Genomic DNA, 19,278 nt, shown 5'->3' with positions numbered 1-19,278 from the left:
CAATTTCCTGTTGGATGCTTTCCTATCACATTTAAAGTCTTATTCAACCAGCTTGTCCCACCTTCTTGTAAAAATAGCCTCCTCTCTTCTGTCCCTTCCTGCCGTCCTCCCCAACTTTCCTCTGTACTTGAAATAAATGCCTGTTCTTAGTATCTCTATTCCACTGCTCCTGCCATCTCTGCACCATCACTGTCCATATCAGGCGTATTGCCTCTGCCTTTCTCATTGAAACTACAACAACATCCCCACTACTAAGTGCTTGTTTAAAAAGTACATCAACTGCCTCGTTCCTCTCTAACCCACGTTCCCCTTTATCTGTTTACCCATCTGTCTAATCCTGCCATGGGTTTGTAGTACATCACAAAGCAGGTCTTGTCTGCTACGTGAGCTAAAGGACTGCAGACTCATCAACACTGCACATGAATCAGAGCAAATAACTACTCTGTCTGGCTTGACTTCCTCCACCCACTACAAGGCCAACAGTATGGCCATCAGCTCCGCCGCATATACAGCCAGGTGATCTGTAATACGTTTCCTGACTGCCACCACACATTCCTGCACTACAAATAATGACCCAGTACGTCCTGTCCTTACTCATCATCCCAGCATGCCTGTAAAATCACTTTCGCAGGATGAGACACCCCATGTCCCTGTAGGTATACCCAATAATTAATTGCCAGCTGTTGTCTCCTAATCTGCAAAGGCATATCCCCCATCTCCACCTGTAGTGCAGCCACTGGGGACGTTCGAAACGCCCCACTACATATTTTGTCACATCCTGATCTGGTTAACCTGTCCTCGTGACTGTTTCCAGCAGGTGTCGCTTATTATCCCTGGTGTATATATCCCTGTGTTTCCTGTCTCTCTGTGCCAGTTCGTCTTGTTTTGCCAAGTCAACCAGCGGTTTTCCTTGTTCCTATTTTTACCAGTCTCTGTTTGTTTCTAGTCCTCCTGGTTTCGACCCTTGCCTGTCGTGACTCCGAACCCACCTGCCTGTTCTGACTATCAGCCTGCCTATCCCCTTGTACTGTTTTTGGACTCAGATTTGGTTTCTGACCCCTGCCTGGCCTGACCTCGAAACAACCTATCGTCTGATACTGTTTGGACTCTGACCTGGTTTATGAACTCTCGCCTGTCCCTGACCTACTCCCTTTGTTATAATAAATATCGGAGCTCTGCCTCCTGTGTCTGCATTTGAGTCTCGCCTTGTGCCCTTATATATTCTGAGTCCCTGCCCCTGTATGACAATGAGGTCTGGGCTGCTAAACCATACTGTATACTGCCATAGTCTATTACAGATCGGATCAATCAATACATGGTCCTCAATGAGGAACGCCCAGCCCCCACTCCTTCCCCGTCAGACAGAGCATCACATTTAGCACCTTCTTACACTTTCCCACCACTCTCTCAATGTGTTCTGCCCAAGTCAGTCTAGTGTCAAAGTATACCCCAAGGAACCTGAATTTCCCCATCAGTGGGGAATCACGCTCCCCTGTGGTGTACCGTTATCCACCAGGTAGCTGCCTGATAGAGACTTCCCCACCCTCACCTGGATAGACCTTCCAAACAGGAAATCCTTTATCCAGTTGTATGTTCTTCCTCCTACCCCCATAATTTCAAGCTTGATTAACATATCATATGCCTTCTTCACATCAAAGGCAGCTACAACAGTCTCCTTGTTCACCTGAGCCTTCCTGACCTCTGCTTCTAAGCAGAGCACTGGGTCCATAGTTACACTCCCCTTCCTAAACCCACTCTAATAATACTAGCCCCCTGCTCTCCAGGAAGTAAGTTAGCCTCTCCGTAATCATACTGTACGTTCCATAATCTTACATACATATGATGTTAAAGTTACTGGCCGATAGCTTGTTGGCCTAGTTGGGTCCTTCCCTGGCTTCCAGATTGGTACCACTACTGCCTCCTTCCAGCTGTCTGGTAGTTTCTCCTCCTCCCACACTCTGTTGTACAACACCAATACCTTATCCAGTGCCTCATCACTAAGATGGGTCAGCATAACATAGCACACCTCATCTTTCCCACGTGAAGTTAACCCAGCCTTACCGCTTATACTGAATAAGATGTTGGAAGTTATGTGTCCTTTTCAGTACTCTAAATGCCCTGTTCCTACTCCTCACCATTTCCCCTCACTCCTCCGTCCACCATGGGACTGTTTTCCTCCTCCTCCTCCCTGAATTCTTAGGTATAGCCTCAGTAGCGGCCCCCACTAACGCTGTTCTCACCCAGTTATTCATACTATCCACATCCCCTCTCATATCCACCCATCACCTGCTCACTGAGCTGCTGAAACTCATCCCACTTTGCCCTAACAAACAACCACCTGCCTACTCCATCCACTGGCACCTCATCCTCCCTCTGGCCTACTGTGCATACTATGGGGTAATAATCACTCCCTGCTGTCGACTCCTCCCTTAACTACCACTCAGATTCCTGCCATTGCACTAGATACCAGAGCGAGGTTCAATGCAGACTCTTTCCCTGTGGCTACATCATTCCTGGTCCCTTGGCCGTCATTCAGGCTTACCAGAGATTTCATTTCTATCTGCTTTTCCATCACTTTGCCATTTTCATTAATCTGTTACACCCCTCCCATCCCCACACTTCCCATACTCATGCTCCCCTCCATACCTGGCACACCTCTTTTTCTCTTTACAGGCTGTTGCCACATGCCCTCTGTCAGTTATAACATCTTAAAGGCTTCGGGACACACACCCTCACATAATGTCTCATATATCCTAAGGGTTTCTTTATTTGGCAGTACCCTGTCCTTGAAGTGTAACAGAATAGACAGGTTATCTACCCTAACTCCACCCCTAGTTACTGGAAATCTTTGAACATTCACTAGAACTCCTCCTCTCAAGTTGTTGCTCTCCTCTGCTCCACACCTCTCCTGTTATCACCTCTTTAATCCACTGCTTGATCAGTCCAGCTGCTCCACACCTCTTCTGTTATCACCCCATTAATCCACTGCTTGATCAGTCCAGCTGCTCCACACATCTCCTGTTATCACCCATTTAATACACTGCTTCCCTGGACCAGTCCAGCTGCTCCACACCTCTCCTGTTATCACCCCTTTAATCCACTGTTTGATCAGTCCAGCTGCTCCACACCTCTCCTGTTATCACCCCTTTAATCCACTGCTTCCCTGCTTGATCGGTCCAGCTGCTCCACACCTCTCCTGTTATCACCCCTTTAATCCACTGCTTGATCAGTGCAGCTGCTCCACACCTCTCCTGTTATCACCCCTTTAATCCACTGCTTCCCTGCTTGATCGGTCCAGCTGCTCCACACCTCTCCTGTTATCACCCCTTTAATCCACTGCTTGATCAGTCCAGCTGCTCCACACCTCTCCTGTTATCACCCATTTAATCCACTGCTTGATCAGTCCAGCTGCTCCACACCTCTCCTGTTATCACCCCTTTAAGCCACTGCTTTCCTGTTTGATCAGTCCAGCTGCTCCACACTACTTTACACTTCCCTATTTGCTTAACTCTGAGCTTTTTCCCTCTGCGCCAACATGAACACCAACAAGCTCCCATCTCTTAACACTTTAGCATTGACAACTTCCCCATCAACTCTTTTTATCACAGCCGTCAACCTTATCGGACTCATCGCCCCTAAACTTCAGAATGACAGCTCCTCACCTCCATGCACTGCTATTTTGAAATGTGAGGTTTATTTTATATAATAGAAGTTTTGTAATGCCTTAGGTTGTTACGAGTGTACTGATCTAAGTGTGATGCACGTGACATCCTGGCAACTTTGAGAAAAAACAATGTATACCGGCGTTGTCCCTGTTGATATTCAAGAGGGTCTAAATCAAATCGCATGTTATTTGTCACAATGTGCTGAATACAACAGGTATAGTAGACCTTACCGTGAAATGAGGACTTACGAGCCCTTTCCCAACAATGCAGAGTTAGTTGATACGAGGTAGTTGAAGTAATTGAGGTAATATGTACATGTAGGTTAGGGGTAAAAGTGACTAGGTAATCATGATATATAATAGAGGTCTTATGGCTTGGGGGTAGAAGCTGTGCAGGAGCCTTTTTGTCCCAGACTTGGCACTCCGGTGCCGCTTGCCGTGAGGTAGCAGAGAGAATAGTCTATGACTTGGGTGGCTGGGCCTTCCTCTGACACCGCCTGGTATAGAGGTCCTGGATGGCAGGGAGCTCTGCACCAGTGATGTACTGGCTGTACGCAATACGCTCTGTAGTGTCTTACGGTCAGATGCCAAGCAGTAGCCATACCAAGTGGTGATGCAGCCAGTCAATATGCTCTCGTTGGTGCAGTTGTATAACTTTGAGGATCTGAGGCCCATGCCAAACCTTTTTAGAGCCTCCTGAGAGGGAAGAAATGTCCTCTTAACGACTGTGTTGGTTTATTGGGACCATGATAGGTCCTTAGTGATGTGGACACTGAGGAACTTGAAGCTGTCGATCCCCTCCACTACAGCCCTGTCGGTGTAAATGGGTGCATGCACAGCTCCTTTATTTTCCTGACGTTGAGGGAGAGGTTGTTGTCGTAGCACCACACTGCCAGGTCTCTGACCCCCTCCCAATAGGCTGTCTCATCGTTGTGTCGTCGGCAAACTTAATGATGGTGTTGGAGTCGTTCACAGCCACGCAGTCAAGGGTGAACAGGGAGTACAGGAGAGGACTAAGCACTCACCCCCGAGAGGCCCCCATGTTGAGGGTAACCGTGGAGGATGTGTTTTTGCCTACCCTCACCACCTGGGGGCGGCCCATCAGGAAGTCCAGGATCCAATTGCAGAGGGAGGATCTATGCATATTCATGAGGCTACCATAGCGTCTCACTCTTCATTATATATACAGGCGGTTGACGTCAACGCCCCTCATCTAATATTTTTTTAAGTATTTAAAGAATGAGATATATCCATCAATCCAAAAAAGAGGAAGACAGGGGACCGCAAGAGCTTCACAGTCCGCCGTTCTGCTCTGTTAGAGTGGAAACACAAGCGTCTCATCATTCTATTTGAGTGACTCTGGTGATGGGTATGCCCAGAGTCTATATTGCTCTGGGTCTGGGTATGGCCATTCTGGATTCAAACACCTCAAACATCAGATTAAAATTTTTCTACTGTGGTCTACTGATATTTTTGTCTTTGTCAGAGCCCAGTCTAGTCTGACATTCTCACCCCTGGGGAGCCTCAAGAGAGCAGGGAAAAAGGATAAAACTAACCAGATATAATATAAATGACACAGTTTGAACTCAAACACAATTCACAGAGAAATGTATTGAAATTTAGGAGTAAAATAACCAAACAAATTAAGCCCAATGAAACTTATAACAGTATGAAAATTTATGCATTCACTCTGGATCTGAGGTTGATAGCTAAGCATGTGTGTCAAACTCATTCCACAGAGGGCCTAGTGTCTGCAGGTTTTTCTTTCTTCCTTTCAATTAAAGACATAGACTATGGAGGACCAAGATAGCCGAAACAGATTTATTTATGTTTTTATTTATTTTTGATTTGGGTCATCTTGGCCCTCCATACAAGACACTAAACAGCAACATCACGCGCTCAGATCATGTTCGAGCCTCAGATTGGACAATCAAACCCACTTGCACATGCCATCATGGCTGAACAAATAAATATTATTTGTGTCCAGGTTAAACGTGCAACGTCCCTCATTATAAACAAACAGTCGGTTAATGCATAATGTTCAGATAATTTACAAGCGATTGTTAGACGAAACAACAATGTCATTCAACCAATTGACAGAGATCTGGACATTCATCAGCAAAGACGCAGTGTAAGCTGCCAAAGTGAAGTCAAAATTATTGATGAAATCGAAGTGTGTCAGCTGTATGGTGATTTGCGATTCGTAACTTACATTTTACCGGTACTACCAGTAGTAGTAGGCAAACCGATAACCCCAAGACGGAATGCGTTTGAAGTAACACCAAGACGTATGTTAGGGTTGCGTAAATTCAAATCTGGTATCAGGATAAGTATAACAATGAGTCACCGATTTTATACTATGTATTTTTTATTAGCTAAGTAATAAATGGCAAATGCAACTTTCGTATATACGGGCTCACTGTAATACCACGCAGGGCAGAACAGGGAACTGACAGGATGTATGTAAACAGTATTCTTTATACTGTGATAGACAGTTCCAACCCGTCTGTTGGCCTATCACAGTAGAGACTGGGCGTGGTTTAAACTTGCTCAGCCTATTGCAGGCGCTCAGGCGGGTCCCCGCCTCTTGGCGCTTCTGTTGATAGATGTAACTTGCTTGTGAAGAACATCCAGGCTCTCATGCTCCATACCGTTATCTCGCACCTGGCTCCTGTTATCTAACAAAAGACCGCTTGTTCTCGCAACACCCCGCTCTGAATGTGCCCCCCTCCCAACTAATTTGAACAGTTCCTGTCTTCATGCTTCTCTGTATTTTTCCATCATGAGAAAGTCCCATGGCTCTGATACTTTTAACAATGTTTCAAGTCAGCTATGTTGCATAACACATACATACATCCACACAAGCCAACAGCAGATAATATTCAATCATATATATGGTAATGGATATAATGTAAAACACAGGATCCAACACGTAATGCGTTAGAACAGCTAGCATGTCCAGCAAAATACATCGCCAGTTGCACGCACACACTTCGTGCAGATCAGCAGCTCCACAATGATGTTATCGACTGTCTCCAAGGTGGGAGCTTTTCGTGGCAGCCAGACGAGACAATCAAATGAGGATGCGGTGAGCAAAGTTACTGGGCTCGAAATTAGTTACGCTTGCTCTAATTGCGTTTGAGTTCTAATTGTGCATGTTAACATTTTTATTTTGATGATGATAGGCTATACTCTATGGCTGGATTTTTTTTTTTTTTTTTTTTGGCTGACCTGAAAGATTGACCCTCTTTCTACTAGGCATAATAGTCTGAGAGGCCTAATCATATCAGTATGCATATTTTGTAACGCCTATAGGCTATAGAGATGCATTCAGGTAATAAATTAATTATACAAAAACATGTTTAATTTGATTACAATTGTCAAGCATTCTTGATTGACATTACCCGATGCATCACATTAAATTACGAGATTGGATTGCACTTTTATTTTCCAGGAATAAAGAAACTGTCACAAGCTTCTCTTCCCATTGTTTCATTTCTCATGGTTATAACAACATTGTAACATCTGCATTCTTTTCGCATGCAATGACTCTTGAAGCCACATTAGGCCTAGAACCTGCGCAAGCACCTAGGACAATGTGATAAAGTCCTGTTATTTCTTATCCACCAGTTTGTTCTTTTTTGCTCACTCGCCTCACTTTTCTGGGGGGAAAATCCATTAAACAGTGAATCAATTTTGTCTGGCTTAACAATTTATTCAGTATCCCAGGGGTGGGCAAAATAATGCTAAAATAATGTAGATAATAATGTATAGGCTGTAGAGCAGGGATGTCAAACTCATTCCACTGAGGGCCTTGTGATGGCTAGTTTTTTTCAAAAAAAAATTCAATTAAGACCTAGACAACCAGGGGAGGGGAGTTCCTTACTAATCAGTGACCTTATATCATCAATCAAGTTCAAGGGAGGAGCAAAAACCCGCAGACACTCAGCCCTCCGTTGAATGAGTTTGACATGCGCTATAGAGCAACAACAAAAAATATAGAAACTATTGGAACCAAGATTTAAAAATAACTGACATTGGCACAAGATGGAGGGAATGTTGGAACAAACGAATGAAATTACTGTTAAGATAAATGTATGCTTAATCCAGTATAAACTAATGTATAGAATCTGCAGCATAAAGGTAGAGTCCAAAAATGATGTGCGGAGTTAGAATGTTGGCTGTCAGAAGTGTTACAATGTAAATGTACATTTAATCCCTCTGTGCATATTTCCAGACATGGCGTATGAGAGTGCAATGACATACCAGATGGGTTGGACAATACTTTTCTTGTCAATCATCTTTAAAAAAAAATGTTTACCTAAAAACTGGAAATGAACTAATCCTCCATCGTTTACACAATGGAAAGGTCAAATTCTTTAACTGAATGTTGAAAGTGCGTGGGTGATGGAGAGAAACAAAATGGTGCAGTTTGAGGCCATGTGGCAGAGAGTGATGCAGGAGGTGGGGGTGTGAACAGGTGTTGTCTGGGCAGGGGTGATGTTGTGGATATTTGTGTGTGTCTGTATGTTGTAGTTTATATGTGGATGTTTTGTATTGTAAAACAAATTATAAAGCATTATTAGACCTTTGGAACTATCATTCAATACCAGCTTGTTCATTTTCACTTGTGGCAGGAAAAGTGGAAGCTGAGGAGGAGCACGTGGACAGGCAATCTGACTGGTCTGTTAGGATGGAGAAGTTGCTCTCAGATTCACTGACGCTGCCAGTTTGTGGAACCAGACTGTACTCACGAACAGGACAGGCAAGCTCAGTGAAGTTAGACTGGAAGCAAACACCTTCGGAGATGTGAAGCCAGGCCTTCAAAGGTAGAGGTTATGTAATAAGAGATTTGATTTACACTGTAGATAACAGTCCCACTTGTAAGATACAAAGATTATAATGAAGTGCAGTGAATGGTAAAGAGCAATCAGTGATAAATAGTACCTCTACAGTGTCCTTGTCAAGAAGGTCCTTCAGGCTCTTTACTGGATTAGGCACAATGGGAATGAGGATGAATCTTAGTCGTTCTCTACAAAGAGATAGGGTCAGTTCAGAATCAGAGTATCACTTTTTTTCAGAGGAAGAATGGAGGAGACTTTGATTTTTTTATAATGTAAACTATACCCCTTGATTTTAGTCTTTATTTGGGGCCTAAGTGTGGCGTTAACTTCTGTTGGCAAACCCACCTTTCCCTGTAGACCAGCATGCAGGCCAATATGAAGAGTGTCATGGTACCCACTAATGACAATACTGGCTTCCACACAGACATTGAGCTGCCAGATATGTCTAGGCCAAAGAGAAAGGTTGACATAACAAAGTCCTGACAAGTCTGAGCACTACTTTATAACCATAAAGCAAAGCAGAGATTTTGTATGTATTTACCTGTGATGTTATTTCCCTTCATGGAATCCCATTGAATAGGCTGACTCCATTCACTCCAGAACTTGGACTCGCCACACATGTCGTTTACTCGTGCTCTCACTTGAAACTCATACCGACTGTTCTTTAACGGGAAAGCCACCGCATACTTCTGTTCCTTGCTTGGAGTAGAATTCTGAAGAAAGGAACAAAGAGAGTGGAGGAGAGAGAGAGTTCTTTCGAAGATTTGTCCAGCATTTTGTTGAAAAATGACCAGTAGGCTAGTGTCCAAACAGTGGTCCAACTCCTGAGTCCTGATCCATGCCCACCTTCCACTTGTCACTGTTTATTCTGTAGCGAACTTCACTCTCAATGCATAAGGTGTTCTTGCTGTTGTTCCAGTACAGATTCAGCTCTGGGTCTTTGTTCATCTCAACTGACAGGTTGACAGGAGGGTAAAGCTTCACTAGAAAAAGCGTTAAGGAGGGTCAAATGTTAACGACACATCAAATGAAGATTGAAATAGGAAAAACAGTTAAAAAGCCTAAAGATGACTATTGCTCTTCATGTTACATGCTGTTCTGTATGTAAGGTTCTGATTTGATTGAGAAAAAGAACCTACCCATGCTTTTCAGGTTATGGTCCTGCACATAACTGTTGTTCTGATGGACCAGCTTGGTTGTCAGTGTTCTAAACCTGTCAGAGTTGTCATAGGACAGTCTACATCCCACAGCATAACTCTCCTCCAGGAGATATGTTGTGCACTCCTCCATATTCCTTTTGATGGACCTAAACACATACCATGTGAAAATGATGGATGAGAATTAGTACCAAAGATTTGATAGTCACTATCACATCTCTCTAGGTCTCGAAATCCCTTTCAAGGAGGAAACTCACTCACTTCAACCACAAACAATGTGTAGCATCCATCACATTGATGCACGGCAAGCATTTTGTACCAAAGAGCTCAACACCCATCGCCCAACACATACAGTGCCTTGCGAAAGTATTCGGCCCCCTTGAACTTTGCGACCTTTTGCCACATTTCAGGCTTCAAACATAAAGATATAAAACTGTATTTTTTTGTGAAGAATCAACAACAAGTGGGACACAATCATGAAGTGGAATGACATTTATTGGATATTTCAAACTTTTTTAACAAATCAAAAACTGAAAAATTGGGCGTGCAAAATTATTCAGCCCCTTTACTTTCAGTGCAGCAAACTCTCTCCAGAAGTTCAGTGAGGATCTCTGAATGATCCAATGTTGACCTAAATGACTAATTATGATAAATACAATCCACCTGTGTGTAATCACGTCTCCGTATAAATGCACCTGCACTGTGATAGTCTCAGAGGTCCGTTAAAAGCACAGAGAGCATCATGAAGAACAAGGAACACACCAGGCAGGTTTAAAGCCGGATTTGGATACAAAAATATTTCCCAAGCTTTAAACATCCCAAGGAGCACTGTGCAAGCGATAATATTGAAATGGAAGGTGTATCAGACCACTGCAAATCTACCAAGACCTAGCCGTCCCTCTAAACTTTCAGCTCATACAAGGAGAAGACTGATCAGAGATGCAGCCAAGAGGCCCATGATCACTCTGGATGAACTGCAGAGATCTACAGCTGAGGTGGGAGACTCTGTCCATAGGACAACAATCAGTCGTATATTGCACAAATCTGGCCTTTATGGAAGAGTGGCAAGAAGAAAGCCATTTCTTAAAGATATCCATAAAAAGTGTTGTTTAAAGTTTGCCACAAGCCACCTGGGAGACACACCAAACATGTGGAAGAAGGTGCTCTGGTCAGATGAAAACAAAATTGAACTTTTTGGCAACAATGCAAAACGTTATGTTTGGCGTAAAAGCAACACAGCTAATCACCCTGAACACACCATCCCCACTGTCAAACATGGTGGTGGCAGCATCATGGTTTGGGCCTGCTTTTCTTCAGCAGGGACAGGGAAGATGGTTAAAATTGATGGGAAGATGGATGGAGCCAAATACAGGACCATTCTGGAAGAAAACCTGATGGAGTCTGCAAAAGACCTGAGACTGGGACGGAGATTTGTCTTCCAACAAGACAATGATCCAAAACATAAAGCAAAATCTACAATGGAATGGTTCAAAAATAAACATATCCAGGTGTTAGAATGGCCAAGTCAAAGTCCAGACCTGAATCCAATCGAGAATCTGTGGAAAGAACTGAAAACTGCGGTTCACAAATGCTCTCCATCCAACCTCACTGAGCTCGAACTGTTTTGCAAGGAGGAATGGGAAAGAATTTCAGTCTCTCGATGTGCAAAACTGATAGAGACATACCCCAAGCGACTTACAGCTGTAATTGCAGCAAAAGGTGGCGCTACAAAGTATTAACTTAAGGGGGCTGAATAATTTTGCACGCCCAATTTTTCAGTTTTTGATTTGTTAAAAAAGTTTGAAATATCCAATAAATGTCGTTCCACTTCATGATTGTGTCCCACTTGTTGTTGATTCTTCACAAAAAAATACAGTTTTATATCTTTATGTTTGAAGCCTGAAATGTGGCAAAAGGTCGCAAAGTTCAAGGGGGCCGAATACTTTCGCAAGGCACTGTATGTTGAAAGTAAGACAGGGTACTGCCATTGCACTAACCTTTTGTGGAAGAAGGTGTAGTTGACCTCTGGACTCCCCTGTTCATTCCAGGTGCAGTTGACATAATCCAGGTTAATGATCAGGCAGTTTACATCTGCAAAAGCATCAGAAATTTCCATTAAAAACTCCTAAGGTCGATTTCTACACTCCCGTGGACATCTAATTAGCATAATACAAACATCCTCAATATAAATATCTCTCACTTTAAGCTAGAGATATCTGTTTTCTTTTCATTGGATGCATTCAAATTCACCGCATCCGCCTATGTAACACTTCCGCATCTTTGGTGAAAGGTGACAGAGCTAGAGTGGTGTTTGTCAGACCTGGAGACATCCCATCTTCGGTGAAAGGTGACAGAGCTAGAGTGGTTTTTGTCAGACCTGGAGACATCCCATCTGAGGTGAAAGGTGACAGAGCTAGAGTGGTGTTTGTCAGACCTGGAGACATCCTCAAAATCGATCTTATCATAAAATCGTCTGTATGGTCCGAACGGTTTGGCCTACCAACTATTATGATGACTCTATGGAAGGATGACTCCCACAAGCGTCTTGGGACTCGCCTGAAGTTGGTCCAGCCGATATGCCAACTTCTATTAATATGACCCCTCTGTGTAAATGTTTGTGTAATGTGTATGACCCCTCTGTGTAATGTTTCTAGGACGCCCACAGGTCTCACAAGACTTGTCTGAAGGTCCCCCGGTACCAGTCAAAAACATTTATCGGAGTATACATATGGAGAAAATAAAAAAATAAGGGATTAAATACATGTAAAAAACAACAAATAAGAAATGTTTCCTGGTCCTTCTTATATCTCTCAGATATAGGACAGACACTTCAGAACAAATTTCCTTTAGATGTTGTTGTTGTTAAGGGACTGTTGTTCCATGTAGGGAATCTGTTATTCAATGTGTTTGTATGGGCTAATAGCAGTAAGGCCCCAAATAATTATTATCTGAGTTTTTTCGCCCCTGCCTACTGAAGTCCTCCTTGCTAGCTAGCTGGAGCGACACGGGTAGAGAACATCCTTCGCTGCGGGAAAACAGTGCCCGACAGGCAGGGGTGAAGGACACTGTCGACCGTTGTACGGTTAGCTAGCTACAGTTGTCGCCCTTGCCCCTTCTGTGGGGTTTATCGGCGGCTGGCATCCAACATTACTGTGCATTGACGCCACCTACTGTACTGGAGCGCCCCCACCTCCCGCCAGTCCTAACTTAAAAATGGACCAATAGATTAATAAAGAGGGGTTCCTGCACCTGCAGGAATGCTCACATGCATGAACGCCTCGAATTACATGCCACAGTTGCACCCTTCTCATAAAAACAGCTGGGCGTAAAAAGGTCACAAGCGAAACTTTTCTTTTTCTCTTGCAAAAACGACGCTTCAGTAACCACGTTTCCATCTAACCATTTCATGCGGATTAATTACCTGACGCATAAAAAGCCACGAAGGGGCTGATGAAAACATGAAATACCAGTACAATTTTAAAATGCAGACAGACAATTTGTCAGATACACATGGTAGAATCTTTGTGCGTCTGGAAAATGAATTATGTGAGAAACGGCTGTGGAGACGCGTTTATGCGCAAATTTTGATATAATAACCATCACATCGAAGTAAAATTGGGAGTCACAAGATTATATGTTCTGTGATCCTCCCACTACGGCTCGGGAAAGCATGCAATTTATAAGGATACAGATTAATTAAATTATGATAAACTTCACAAGGTGGTGAATGTGCAAGGTGATGAGCTTGATACACCTTTCCTATAAATATATAGGGTATTATTCTGGTGACATGATGATTGATGCTTGGCTGCCGTTTGACAAATACAAATATCGTTCTTATCCATAATGATCTCATGTATCTAGCAGCAGTTGGCTAAACCGCATGTGCCAAGACCAGAGTGGGCACATTTGCTATGTAATGCAACCGTTTTTGTGACAAAACCATCAGTAGAGTTGACAATGTGATGGAAACCCATTTAGCTTGTATTTTTCATTCGGTACATGTGCATTTAAAGGCAAACTTCATTTTTATATGCATTAGGTCATACGCACAGACTTTAATCTGCAAAAATTCAGTTTGATGGAAACACATCTCTGAAAATGCACATCTTTTTTTAATGCAGATTTTTAGAATATTCACATGAAGATCTGTTGCAAATTGGATGGAAACATAGCTCGTTTCTAATAAAATTGAAGTGGTTGAAGTGTTTCCATGACTCATTTAGTTAAATTGTGCATTAATAAACTGGCGAAAGCCTATGTGCCCTCCCACATATCTGTTTCATGTCTCAGGTATATTCTATGTCTCAAAATCCACCCCTGTTGAACAGATAAAAATGTTCATCTTTAGATAGTTTCTCCGATATCTGCCATTTTCATTACATTGCTTTAGTCAAATAAACCTGGGTCAATGGAAACCTGCCTATTGAAAACCTATTGAATCCTTTAAAGGGGAGCTGTGGTATATCAAGATGAGTTGCATAATTACATTTGATGTTACCAGATTTTTAAGAGACAAATCAGATAACATATTAAGGGGTCTATACATTCATGTATATCATGACTACACTCTTAGAAAAAAAAGATGCTATCTAGAACCTAAAGGGGTTCTTTGGCTGTCCAAAGGTAGAACCCTCTACACAAAGGGTTCAACATGGAACCCAAATGTGTTCTACCTGGAACCAAAAAGGGTTCTCCTATGTGGACAGCCAAATAACATTTTTCTAAGATTGCAGAGTACTTTTCCACCATCACATTGAATTAAATGAATCATTTTATCAGTATGTGAATGTATGAGACAAGATGGATGGCCATGTTACAGGAAACCACAAAGTAGTTGACGTCAATCTCAGACTAGCAGGGGACTTTTGGTGTCACAGCAGCAATAGAAATGGCACATGAAACAGTCTTTAGTTCCCGTTTCTTAGTATTTTGTGTTTCCAAGAAGAGGCCATCATTGAAAAAAAACTTATGTTTCCATATATAGGTTATGTAATAGTTTGATCACATGAAATAATAGAGTACCTGGTATGAAATGGCATTGGCCTATAAAAGAGTAGGCCTATAATTACTATAACTTATATATGTTGCCATTTTACTATGTAATTCAGAAGTTAATAGTAGGTAAATAGTAATAAACTAAATAAATATAAAGTTGAACCAAAAACATGACAAAAAATTATAAATACAATAACAACAAATAGTTGTCAACTGAGAGCATGAAACCAACAACTCACAATGAGAGTAGGCCTACACCAAATCAAGGGACAAACTAAAACTCATTCCCTGATTAACACAATAAATTATAATAAATACTTCTATGACAAGGTCAAAAACAGTATCAATAGTTGAGGGCACATTGGCCAGATGTGTTTTCATTGCACCAGGTCTTAAACATGTTTAATAAACTAACATTATTCATAAATATTTAATATCACAGGTGTAGCATCCAACAGGGCAATCTTACTGGGGGTGGAGGGAGCCTCATATCCTTGGAGAGAGACGAGGAGAAATAGCCAGCTTCCAACCATCTTCATGTCAAAATGTGTCTTCCTCTTCACTTCCCTTTACTTCCTCTCTTTTATACAGCTACGGTAGGCCTACATGTGTGCTACATTTCCTGTGGCAGTGGCCACATCATCTACTCTATAAAAAAATACAGGAAAAGTCTGACAATCAAAGCAGCTAAATAACAAGCAAACAATGTTATAACACATATATTAACTATCTACAAACTGATATATAAACATGTATAATCTGATCCTTCAATTAAAGTGCTTTAAAGGGTTACCCATAATTGTTTCTGACAGTTTTAAAGAATGAGTGGAACACCTTGCATTCTGGATAGGGTATGCATTAATCCATAAAGCAATTTATGACATCCATTGTGGATATTGAGAGAGAGAAAGAAAGAGAGAGAGTATTTCACTTTTAGCTTCCCGATAAAAAAAACAACCAGAAAACCAAAGAAAATTAACAACAATTACAAATGGTTTGATGAAGAATGCAAAAACCTAAACAAACAACGACACGAAGAGTTATCTATCCAAAATGGAGATGTAAGGTTAAATCACTTCTCCAATCTTTTTGGCTCTATAACAAAGAACAAACAGCAAAAACATGTACATGATCAAAACCAAATCTTAGAATCAACTATTAAAGACCAGAACCCACTGGATTCTCCAGTTACCTTGAATGAACTACAGGACAAAATAAAAACCCTCCAACCCAAAAAGGCCTGTGGTGTTGAAGGTATCCTCAATGAAATGATCAAATATACAGATAACACATTTCAACTGATGATACTTAAACTATTTAATATCATCCTTAGCTCTGGCATCTTCCCCAATATTTGAAACCAAGGACTGATCACTCCAATCTGCAAAAGTGGAAACAAATTTGACCACAATAACTACAATGGGATATGCGTCAACAGCAACCTTGGGAAAATCCACTGCATTATCATTAACAGCAGACTTGAACATTTCCGCAGTGAAAACAATGTACTGAGCAAATGTCAAATTGGCTGACAGACCACATATTCACACTGCACACCCTAATTGACAAACAAACCAAAACAAAGGCAAAGTATTCTCCTGCTTTGTTGATTTAAAAAAAGCCTTTTCACTCAATTTGGCATGAGGATCTGCTCCACAAATTGATGGAAAGTGGAGTTGGGTGAGGGGGGGGCAGCTTAAGCCCCACCCCCTTCAACATGTATACAGTTGAAGTCAGAAGTTTACATACACATAGGTTGGAGTCATTAAAACTCATTTTTCAACAACTCCACAAATTTCTTGTTAACAAACTATAGTTTTGGCAAGTCGGTTAGGACATCTACTTTGTGCATGACACAAGTCATTTTTCCAACAATTGTTTAGAGACAGATTATTTTACATATAACTCACTGTATCACAATTCCAGTGGGTCAGAAGTTTACATACACTAAGTTGACTGTGCCTTTAAACAGCTTGGACATTTCCAGAAAATGATGTCATGGCTTTAGAAGCTTCTTGACATCATTGAGTTAATTGGAGGTGTACCTGTGGATGTATTTCAAGGCCTACCTTCAAACTCAGTGCCTCTTTGCTTGACATCATGGGAAGATCAAAAGAAATCAGCCAAGACCTCAGGATTTTTTTTGTAGACCTCCACAAGTCTGGTTCATCCTTGGGAGCAATTTCCAAACACCTGAAGGTACCACATTCATCTGTACAAACAATAGTATGCAAGTATAAACACCATGGGACCAAGCAGCCGTCATACCACTCAGGAAGGAGACGCATTCTGTCTCCTAGAGATGAACGTACTTTGGTGCGAAAAGTGCAAATCTATCCCAGAACAACAGCAAAGGACCCTGTGAAGATGCTGGAGGAAGCAGGTACAAAAGTATCTATATCCACAGTAAAATGAGTCCTATATCGACATAACCTGAAAGGCCGCTCAGCAAGGAAGAAGCCACTGCTCCAAAACCGGCATAAAAAAAGCCAGACTACGGATTGCAACTGCACATAGAGACAAAGATTGTACTTTTTGGAGAAATGGCCTCTGGTCTGATGAAACAAAAATAGAACTGTTTGGCCATAATGACCATCATTATGTTTGGAGGAAAAAGGGGGATGCTTGCAAGCAGAAGAACACCACCCCAACCATGAAGCACGGGGGTGGCAGCATCATGTTGTGGGGGTGCTTTGCGGAAGGAGAGACTGGTGCACTTCACAAAATAGATGGCACCATCAGGAAGAAAATGATGTGGATATATTGAAGAAACATCTCAAGACATCAGTCAGGAAGTTAAAGCTTGGTCGCAAATGGGTCTTCCAAATGGATAATGACCCCAAGCATACTTCCAAAGTTGTGGCAAAATGGCTTAAGGACAACAAAGTCAATGTATTGGAGTGGCCATCACACAGCCCTGACCTCAATCCTATAGAAAATTTGTGGGCAGAACTGAAAAAGCGTGTGTGTGCAAGGAGGCCTACAAAACTGACTCAGTTACACCAGCTTTGTCAGGAGGAATGGGACAATATTCACCCAACTTATTGCGGAAGAATGTGGAAGGCTACCCAAAACGTTTGACCCAAGTTAAACAATTTAAAGGGAATGCTACCAAATACTAATTGAGTGTATGTAAACTTCTGACCCACTGGGAATGTGATGAAAGAAATAAAAGCTGAAATAAATCACTCTCTACTATTATTCTGACATTTCACATTCTTAAAATATAGTGGTGATCCTAAGACAGGGAATTTTTATTAGGATTAAATGTCAGGAATTGTGAAAAACTGAGTTTAAATGTAGTTAGCTGAGGTGTATGTAAACTTCCGACTTCAACTCTATCAACGAATTGGCGAGGGCACAGTCTGCAGCACCCAGCCTCACCCTGCTAGAATCTGAAGTCAAATGTCTACTGTTTGCTGATGATCTGGTGCTTCTGTCACCAACCAAGGAGGGCCTACAGCAGAACCTAGATATTCTGCACAGATTCTGCCAGACCTGGGCCCTGACAGTAAATATCAGTAAGACCAAAATAATGGTGTTCCATAAAAGGGCCAGTCGCCAGGAACATAAATGCAAATTCCATCTAGACACTGTTGCCCTAGAGCACACAAAAAACTATACATACCTTGGCCTAAACATCAGTGCCGCATTTAACTTCCACAAAGCTGTAAACGATCTGAGAGACAAGACAAGAAGGGCCTTCTATGCCATCAAAAGGAACATAAAATTCGACATACCATTAGGATCTGGTTAAAAATACTTGAATCAGTTATAAAACCCATTGCCCTTTATGGTTGTGAGGTCTGGGGTCCACTCACCAACCAAAAATTCACAAAATGGGACAAACACCAAATTGAGACTCTGCATGCAGAATTCTGCAAAAATATCCTCCGGGTACAACATAAAACACCAAATAATATGAGAGCAGAGCAGAATTAGGCTGATACCCACTAATTATCAAAATTCAGTAAAGAGACGTTAAATTCTACAACCACCTAAAAGTAAGCGTCTCCCAAACCCTCCATAACAAACCCACCACCTACAGAGAGATGAACCTGGAGAAGAGTCCCCTAAGCAAGCTGGTCCTGGGGATCTGTTCACAAAGAGACCCCACAGAGCCCCGCAATTAGACCCAACCAAATCAGGAGAAAACAAAAAGAGAATTACTTGACACATTGGAAAGAATTCACAAAAAAACAGAGCAAACTAGAATGCTATTTAGCCCTAAACAGAGAGTACACAGTGGCAGAATACCTGACCACTGTGACTGACCCAAATTTAAGGAAAGCTTTGACTATGTACAGACTCAGTGAGCTATTGAGAAAGGCCGCCGTAGGCAGACCTGGCTCTCAAGAAGACAGGCTACAGTTGGGCAAAAAAGTAATTAGTCAGCCACCAATTGTGCAAGTTCTCCCACTTAAAAAGATGAGAGGCCTGTAATTGTCATCATAGGTACACTTCAACAATGACAGACAAAATGAGAAAAAAAATCTTTAAAAAATCACATTGTAGGATTTTTTATGAATTTATTTGTAAATTATGGTGGAAAATAAGTATTTGGTCAATAACAAAAGTTTATCTCAATACTTTGTTATATACCCTTTGTTGGCAA

At 41.9% G+C, this 19,278-nt stretch overlaps 1 protein-coding gene across 3 annotated transcripts; it reads right to left on the bottom strand.

Annotated features, from left to right (window-relative positions):
- Window positions 1-6,490: 6,490 nt before the first annotated feature.
- Window positions 6,491-15,231, bottom strand: LOC109874333 (cytokine receptor common subunit gamma-like). 3 transcript variants are annotated; one of them, XM_031808792.1, is made up of 9 exons: window positions 15,133-15,231; window positions 11,663-11,756; window positions 9,648-9,814; window positions 9,355-9,491; window positions 9,050-9,221; window positions 8,854-8,953; window positions 8,612-8,696; window positions 8,274-8,485; window positions 6,491-6,740 (listed from the first exon to the last, which is right to left on the bottom strand). In XM_031808792.1, the coding sequence occupies exons 1-9, from the start codon at window positions 15,200-15,202 to the stop codon at window positions 6,614-6,616; spliced, it is 1,164 nt and encodes a 387-aa protein (XP_031664652.1). In that variant the 5' UTR covers window positions 15,203-15,231; the 3' UTR covers window positions 6,491-6,613. The 3 variants fall into 3 exon arrangements, with proteins under 3 accessions (XP_031664652.1, XP_031664653.1, XP_020321784.2); XM_031808793.1 differs by having other exon boundaries at window positions 6,632-6,740; window positions 8,252-8,485; XM_020466195.2 differs by lacking the exon at window positions 6,491-6,740 and having other exon boundaries at window positions 7,359-8,485.
- Window positions 15,232-19,278: the final 4,047 nt, after the last annotated feature.

Source organism: Oncorhynchus kisutch, linkage group LG29 (genome assembly GCF_002021735.2).
Source record: "Oncorhynchus kisutch isolate 150728-3 linkage group LG29, Okis_V2, whole genome shotgun sequence".
NCBI lineage: Eukaryota > Metazoa > Chordata > Actinopteri > Salmoniformes > Salmonidae > Oncorhynchus > Oncorhynchus kisutch.
Note: the sequence above shows the minus strand (reverse complement) of the source record. Positions and strands in the feature narration are given on the sequence as shown.